The 8621-nt window shown below is 43.8% G+C and overlaps 1 protein-coding gene across 1 annotated transcript; it reads left to right on the top strand.

Moving 5' to 3' along the window:
• The first annotated feature begins 1965 nt into the window (after positions 1-1965).
• Positions 1966-4405, top strand: LOC140204498 (probable G-protein coupled receptor 139). The gene is made up of 2 exons (XM_072271203.1): positions 1966-2035; positions 3504-4405. Exons 1-2 carry the CDS (start codon positions 1966-1968, stop codon positions 4403-4405), a joined length of 972 nt encoding a protein of 323 aa, XP_072127304.1.
• Positions 4406-8621: the final 4216 nt, after the last annotated feature.

Here is an 8621-nt window from a genome sequence, read left to right as displayed (position 1 = left end):
TGGAACAGGAGCAGGCAGAAACTATGGGTCTGCCGGGACAGTCAGGCTTGTGGATCTTGGGGAGGAGGTAAAACCGAGCGGTACGGGGTGTGGGAATTATGAGTTTACTGGCTGAGGATGGTCACACTCAATAACTTCTCTTTTGGGTCTTCCCACTTTCTTCAGACCAAGGGTGTAGCTATGGGAACTCGCATGGGCCCTAGCTATGTCTGCCTCTTCGTTGGTTATGTGGAATAGTCTGTGCTCCAAACCTATTCTGATACTGCTCCCCAACTTTTCCTTCGATACATTGACGACTACATTGGTGCTGCTTCCTGCACCCATGCTGAGCTCGTCAATGTCATCGACTTTACTTCTAACTTCCACCCAGCCCTCATTCATTGCCGCAGATAGCTATGGAGTTCAAGTCGTTGAGTATATTTAAGGCGGTGCTTCATTAGTAAGGATGTCAGAGGTTACAGCGAGAGGCAGGAGAATGTGGTTGAGAGGGAAAATAAATCAGCCAGGATTGAATGGCGGTGCAGATTCAATGGGTGAATGACCTAGTTTTGTGCTTGTGTCTTATGGTGAAATTACAAATGGTGATAAAGATCGTCAAATGATAGAGCAGGATATAGACCAAATGGAAATCTGAACAAAGAAATGGCAAATGGAATTTCATCCAGTTAAGTGTGCATTAGTAGACTTTGGGAGGATGAATGCAAAAGGAAAATATATGGTAAATTGCAGGACTCTTAAGAACATTGATATACAAATGTATCTTGGGGTGCAAGCCCATATGGCAACACAGGTGGATAGGTTGGTAAAGTATGTGTATCGCATAATTGTCTTTTTTGGTTGGGGCACTAAACATAGAAATTGGGAAGTCATGTTGCAGGTACATTAAACTTTGGTTGGGCCACATTTGGAACACCTGTGTAATCATTATCACAGTAAGAATGCCCAGAGGCTTTGCACAGTGTACAGACGAAGTTCATCTTGATGTTGTCTGGATTGGAGAGTGTTGGCTACAGGGAGAAGTTGGACAAACTTTGACTGTTTTTATTTTTTTATTATTGTTTGAGTGACGATCTGATAGAGCTGCTAAATTATAAGAGCCATAGATAGGAGCCGTTTCCCCAGCATAGATCTGTTGAGTACTAGATGACATTGAAGTGAACGAGGGAAAGTTTAATAAAAGAGACATAGATTTTCTTTTTTCTTTTTTTTACATTGATTGCTAGGTTCCTGGACCACCCTGACAGAAGATGAGATGGAAACGGATAGATACCAACACTTGCCAGCATTTAGACCGATACGTGAAGAAGTGCGAAATAAAAGAATGTCAACCATATACATACTGATGGGGTCAGTGTACAGTCGCCTCATGGTTGGTGCAGATACAATAGACTGAAGGGTCCGTATCTATGTTGCATTGTTGTACGTTCTATAAATGCAGAACCTATTCTCTGAATTGATGATAACTTGTAGATCGACTTCAGAAAGGGGGAACGGATGGACATAGTGCGTCTTTGTAATCTACGGATCCCATACTTACTTTGCAACCTTTCTTACTTCATCTTGTTCTTTTCCTGCTTCTGCATTGATACAATTAAAGCGGCACGTGCCCAGTTTAGCTGGCAGATAATAAGTGCTAATTATGCTGGTTTGTGGTTGAAAACACACAAAAAAATTTAGACCATTGAACGTACTATACATATTTTCCTATATTCCCTAACGTTTAACGCCACCATGTTTTGAAGCATTGTGCTCATGTTGCTCCAGCCCGAAACTAAGTCGCATTGAATTAATTGCTAGCAGATTGGAACATGCATCATTTCTGAGATTACGAAATCTTTGTGTTCAGTGCCTGTAACTAACGTCAGCTACTTACTTGTCACTTGGGGACTACCCGACAGGTACAAAATAACCAGAACGCCAACTTGTAGCTAGCATAACACGCCAACAAGACACTTTTCACAGAAAATGCACTCCCCGCCCAGAGGCCTGGTGTATGCTGTTTACTACACTATCCTAGCAGCCTTCGCAATACCAGGTAGGTTACTTCAGAGACGTCGTCGTTCTCTATAAATACTCGCTTCAGTCTAGGGTTGAAAAAAAGAAAACTGATTTGACAGCATCAGAGCCAAACTTGAGAAAATTTTTGTTGACCTTTGTGGCGATGCGTTCCGTAGGCAAGGAACTTTAAAAAGCATTTCATGTCACATTTGTTCGGGTAACTGTACTTGGGATTCTAGAAGAGGAGGCGTCAATTTTAAAATCCGAGCAGAACCGTTCCGAGTGAAGTCACTACCCACCTCCATACCGCACATTATAAAGTGCTGAGTCAAATTCTATTGATATTTTCTGCTGTTCTCTTTAGGTATGTGGAAGAAAAGTGGTTGAGTGGGCTTGTGGTTTCCGTGGCCGTGAGTTAACTAAGAACTGATCAGCTCGAGAATTTTGCTTCCGTCTCCGTAGTCTGTTTTGCGACTGTGAAACAAATAATGAAATCCAACAAAATATATAGTGCATTATTAAAGAGATAGGAAAGCAAGCGATCAATGCATGTTCTCTTTTAAACGGAGATGACACCTGGTATTGTGAATAAAAGGCGTAGGACTGTACTTGATCATGAAACCTTGCAGGTATGTTTACCAAAGAGCGTGGAAGTAAGAGAGAATTGCAATTCCGTTATTTTCTGCAATAACATTTTTATTCTTACCGTATTAAACTGCGAATTAAAGAAATTATTTCGATTTGGAATCACCTCATACACGGCCGAAGATCAGAAACGTTTTATATCTTAACTAATCGCACTAAGCGATCACTACATAGCGAATATAACTGGATGCTGCGATGGAACGGAATTACTGAATGAAAGCTATAAAGCAAAGTGTTACTAATCAATCGGAACAATAAGCTTATTTAACGAATATATTCAGGATCGCTTTTCAGCACCATGAATACAGGTCGCCTGATCTCAAACAATATTACGATCTTTCCAACCGCTCAGCTTTTTACCAGTGCTTTCCAATCCATTTGCCACTGGTTTCTGCACAGTAATATTCACTCCCGACGAATATGTTAGCTCATCATGTTCCAGTCCACTTCCTCAACCTCGATTTGTGGAATTGGTCATAATTTCTAAACCATTACCACATTTGAATATTGAAAAGATGTTGGGGCAGAAATTAGTCTCTTTCACTGGCGGTATGTCCGTCGCGAAGTTATAGTCCACCTGTTAAAATCTTTGCCCCGAATATACGTTCATGACATTAATGGCATATAAAATGGAGAGAGAAGTAAAACAGGCAGGTGAAAATACAGCACCCAATTGGCACTCGCGACCACAGAGAAATTTCATTCTTATTTACTGTCTCCCCACTATTGTATAACTGCTCTATTATTCATTAGTCGATCAACTATATGGGCGAGTGGGTATTGTACAGTTACATAATTCTAATCAATGCGTTGTGTCGCTGGAGCGCGCATTTGGTAATTCGTCTTTTTCTCTTTCACAGTCAATATTGTGGCAATTGCTATACTGTCGCGAGGAAGGTGCGGTCTCTCCAAATGTATCACTCGGTACCTGGTGTCCATGGCGGTGACGGATCTGCTGGTCATTGTCACGGCCGTGTTGTTAAATCGGATTCCTGGCATTTATTTTCCCGGCAGTTTCTTGTCTATTACTCCCGTCTGCAGTCTCAACATCACACTAGTCTATGCAGCCAGGGACTGTTCCGTATGGTTAACAGTCTCATTCACCCTTGATCGATATGTAGCCATCTGTTGCCAGAAGTTGAAAACAAAATACTCCACCGAGAGTACGGCGGCGCTGGTCATCGGAACTATCTGTGCCTTCGGTTGCCTCATCGACATCCCCTGGTATTTCTTACACGCACCAGTCTACGTAATTAATAATACCCCCTGGTATTGTCAACTGAAGGAGATTCGATATACCTCATCAATGTGGGCGGCTTTTCAATGGATCGACCGACTATTAACCCCCTGTCTGCCATTCTTCCTCATAATTTTTCTTAACGCTCTGACCGTCAGGCACATTCTCGCGGCCAGCAGAGCCCGCAGGAGGCTCCGCGTTCAGAACACTGGAGAGACACAAAAGGATCCCGAGATGGAGAGTCGGAGAAAGTCCATCGTGTTACTCTTTGCTATTTCGGGTAGTTTCATCCTACTATGGTTGGCTTATGTTGTCCAGTTCTTTATTGAACGATTTCAAGTTAATTATAAAACCAACGGCTTCAGTGACCCTAAATTTATTTTCCTAGAAAGTGCTAACATGCTTCAAATGTTCAGTTGCTGCACGAACACTTTTATTTATGCAGTGACTCAGAGGAAATTCAGAGAGCAGGTAACCGTTATGGTAAAATACCCCTGGATCCGAATAAATAATTTAGTTAAATAGGGAAAGGGGGAAATATAAAGCATTATTTTTGCCTTATTTAAATCATTGGTTAGACCGCACTTGGAATATTGTGCATAGTTCTGGTCGTCCCATTTAAGGAAAGAGTGGAGGATTTCGAGAGGGTGGTTAGGAGAAATAGAATTGTTTTCACAGGCTCGTCAGAAGCTGACGGGGGACCTGTATTCTACAAATGGCAGAAATAGTCAAAATCTTTACCGACATACCAGACGGTTTAACTTTAAGTTTCGGGAAGAAAGTTTAAAGAAGATTACAAGACAATTTGCTTTTCTTCTGTGTATAGGGAGTGGTAGGTGGCTGGAACACGCTGCCGGGGATGGCGATGGAACTATACTTGATAGTGGCGAAATGGCGGGTGGGTGGGATATGGATCACATGTAAGCAGAATAGATGAAGTCAATTTGATATCATGTTTGGCATAGGTATCGCGGGCCCAAAGGCATATTCCTGTGTTTGCTGTGTGTTATATATCAACGGTCTCTTTATGGTTTATACTTGGCAAATAAATGCAATTGTCTCTGAAGCCGTGGATTAAGATGAAGTGAAAACAACCCTTCATTTTGTGCCTTCGTTATCAGAGTCTCAGTAAATCCAACAACAAATTGATAGAAGCTGGGTTCTGTAAAGTATTTTTTAAAACGCAGTTACAATTTTAATGCAGGAAATACAACAGGTTTGCACACAGAACCTTTCTTCTCTTCGAATCAATGCAGTTCCACGATAAACATTCGTCAGTTCATTTCTAAACACTACACTTTTTTATTGGCCTGAGTGATGTTTGTTGTTGTTGCAGGTGGCACTGTCACACAATGGTACTCCAACAGAGGTCTGTGTTACACCATATTTATGTGACTACTAATTCCAATAATTTTGGATTGTGCAGATATACAAGAGGAGAACTTGAGTGAGTTTGTCAGCGGGTTAAGACTGAACGGACTGTTTCATGGCGGGTTGGGGTAAAGACATGAGTTGTTACAAGTAGGGAACAGGAAACACAGGGAGCTCGGTGGACACGAACAAGTAGCCCTGCTAGAGACACATACATCTGCAGATGGTGGGAGCTGGTGGCAAGGCAAAACAAACTATTGGAGAAACTTGGGAGGTCAGGCAGCATTTGTGGAGGCAAATCGTTGTTAAAAGTGATGAGGCAAGTGATTGGTAGATCCAGATGAAGAGGAGTTGATCATTACATAAGCCAAGCGTTGTCTCTAGTATTATCTCCCAACTTCTTATCACTGTATCCACCTCTTCTCTTCACCCCACCTGGCCATCATCCCCCCTTACTTGGACCCATCTGTTGCCTGCCACTTCCGGTCTTTACCTCTTTGAATTGGGCTATATTTAACTTTTAAGACAGTTCTAGGGGAACACTGGAATTTCCAAAACATAGAACGCCATGGACCAAATGCTGGTAATTGGACATTAGTACAGATCGGCACTTGCTGGGAAACGTGTCTAGTGGTCTGGAGGACCTGCTTCTGCACTCCATCTACCTAAGACAGAGCGAGTGCGAACACACTAGAGTAAACCCTTAATCCTGGCAAATATGAATTAATCCATTTACGGCATCAAATTTAGGCAAGGCATAGAGGGAAAATGACAGAAACTTTAGGATGCTTGATGCACAAAAGGACCTTGTGGTGCAGCTTCAGAGCTCCTTGAAAAGGGGGAGATAGATGGATCGGGTAGTGAAGAAGGTATTTAGTTTGTTTGCTTTTGTAGGCTGAAATACTAAGTACAATATTTGTCATTTTATGTTGCAGCTAACCAAAATGTCGGTTATTTCAGTCTTGGAGTAGTGTGCATAGTTCTGTAGGCAAGTAATGAATGCGGAAGTAATTCATCATAATGTTGATTGGAATCGACGGCGTTAGTTACAAGGAGGGATTAGATGTAATGGGTTTGATCTGAGTGGAGGGTAGGACACCGATGTATGACCTTGTACAGATTGATAAGAAAGTTATACTGTATATAGAGCAGATATTCACAGAGTTCACCCCCCACTCACCCCCGGGTAGGAGAGTCTAAAATGAGAGGGTGTTTGTTTAAGCAACACACATAAAAGTTGCTGGTGAATGCAGCAGGCCAGGCAGCATCTCCAGGAAGAGGTGCAGTCGACGTTTCAGGCTGAGACCCTTCGTCAGGACTAACTGAAGGAAGAGTGAGTAAGGGATTTGAAAGTTGGAGGGGGAGGGGGAGATCCAAAATGATAGGAGAAGACAGGAGGGGGAGGGATGGAGCCAAGAGCTGGACAGATGATAGGCAAAAGGAATACGAAAGGATCATGGGACAGGAGGTCCGGGAAGAAAGACAAGGGGGTGGGGACCCAGAGGATGGGCAAGGGGTATATTCAGAGGGACAGAGGGAGAAAAAGGAGAGTGAGAGAAAGAATGTGTGTATAAAAATAAGTAACAGATGGGGTACAAGGGGGAGGTGGGGCATTAACGGAAGTTAGAGAAGTCGATGTTCATGCCATCAGGTTGCAGGCTACCCAGACGTAATATAAGGTGTTGTTCCTCCAACCTGAGTGTGGCTTCATCTTTACAGTAGAGGAGGCCGTGGATAGACATGTCAGAATGGGAATGGGATGTGGAATTAAAATGTGTGGCCACTGGGAGATCCTGCTTTCTCTGGCGGACAGAGCGTAGGTGTTCAGCAAAGCAGTCTCCCAGTCTGCGTTGGGTCTTGCCAATATATAAAAGGCCACATCCAGAGGACCGGACGCAGTATATCACCCCAGCCGACTCACAGGTGAAGTGTTGCCTCACCTGGATGGACTGTTTGGGGCCCTGAATGGTGGTAAGGGAGGAAGTATAAGGGCATGTGTAGCACTTGTTCCACTTACACGGATAAGTGCCAGGAGGGAGATCAGTGGGGAGGGATGGGGGGGACGAATGGACAAGGGAGTCGCGTAGGGAATGATCCCTGCGGAATGGGGGGGGGAGGGAAAGACGTGCTTAGTGGTGGGATCCCGCTGGAGGTGGCGCAAGTTACGGAGAATAATATGTTGGACCCGGAGGCTGGTGGGGTGGTAGGTGAGGACCAGGGAACCCTATTCCTAGTGGGGTGGCGGGAGGTTGGAGTGAGAGCAAATGTACGTGAAATGGGGGAGATGCGTTTAAGAGCAGAGTTGATAGTGGAGGAAGGGAAGCCCCTTTCTTTAAAGAAGGAAGACATCTTGCTCGTCCTAGAATGAAAAGCCTCATCCTGAGAGCAGATGCGGCGGAGATTATTGAAGCCACACTCAGGTTGGAGGAACAACACCTTATATTCCGTCTGGGTAGCCTCCAACCTGATGGCATGAACATCGACTTCTCTAACTTCTGCTAATGCCCCACCTCCCCCTCGTACCCCATCTGTTACTTATTTTTATACACACATTCTTTCTCTCAATCTCCTTTTTCTCCCTCTGTCCCTCTGAGTATACCCCTTGCCCATCCTCTGGGTCCCCCCCCCCCCCCACCCCGTCTTTCTTCCCGGACCTCCTGTCCCATGATCCTCTCGTATCCCTTTTACCTATCACATGTCCAGCTCTTGGCTCCATCCCTCCACCTCCTGTCTTCTCCTATCATTTTGAATCTCCCCCTCCCACTTCCAAATCTCTTACTAACTCTTCCTTCAGTTAGTCCTGACGAAGGGTCTCGGCCTGAAACGTCGACTGTACCTCTTCCTAGAGATGCTGTCTGGCCTGCTGCATTCACCAGCAACTTTTATGTGTGTTGCTTGAATTTCCAGCATCTGCAGAATTCCTGCTGTTTGCGTATTTGTTTAATGAGAGAGGCGAGACATTTAAGGAATCCGAGGAGCACGTTCTTACAAAGGGTGGTCGTTTTATGGAATAGACTGACAGATTAACTATCTGAGGCGATGCAATTACGTTCTAAATACTCATTTGGATTCAGAAGGATGAAAGGGTCTTTTATACAAGCATACAAAATAATAAGATAAAGGCAGGAAATATGTTTCCTCTGGTAAACAAGACTTGAACTCGGACCATAGCCTCAAGATTCAGAGAAATATATTCAGGATGGAAATGAGGAGAAACTGCTTTTTCCCCCCAGAGTCGTGTATCTGTGGAATTCCCTGCCCAGTGAAATAGTAGAGGTTACCTCATTAAATATACTTAAGACACGGATTTTAGCATAGTAGGGGAAAACTAAGTGTTATGAGGTAAAGGCAGTTAGGTGAAGTTAGGTCC

This window comes from Mobula birostris, chromosome 10 (genome assembly GCF_030028105.1).
Source record: "Mobula birostris isolate sMobBir1 chromosome 10, sMobBir1.hap1, whole genome shotgun sequence".
Taxonomy (NCBI): domain Eukaryota; kingdom Metazoa; phylum Chordata; class Chondrichthyes; order Myliobatiformes; family Myliobatidae; genus Mobula; species Mobula birostris.
Note: the sequence above shows the minus strand (reverse complement) of the source record. Positions and strands in the feature narration are given on the sequence as shown.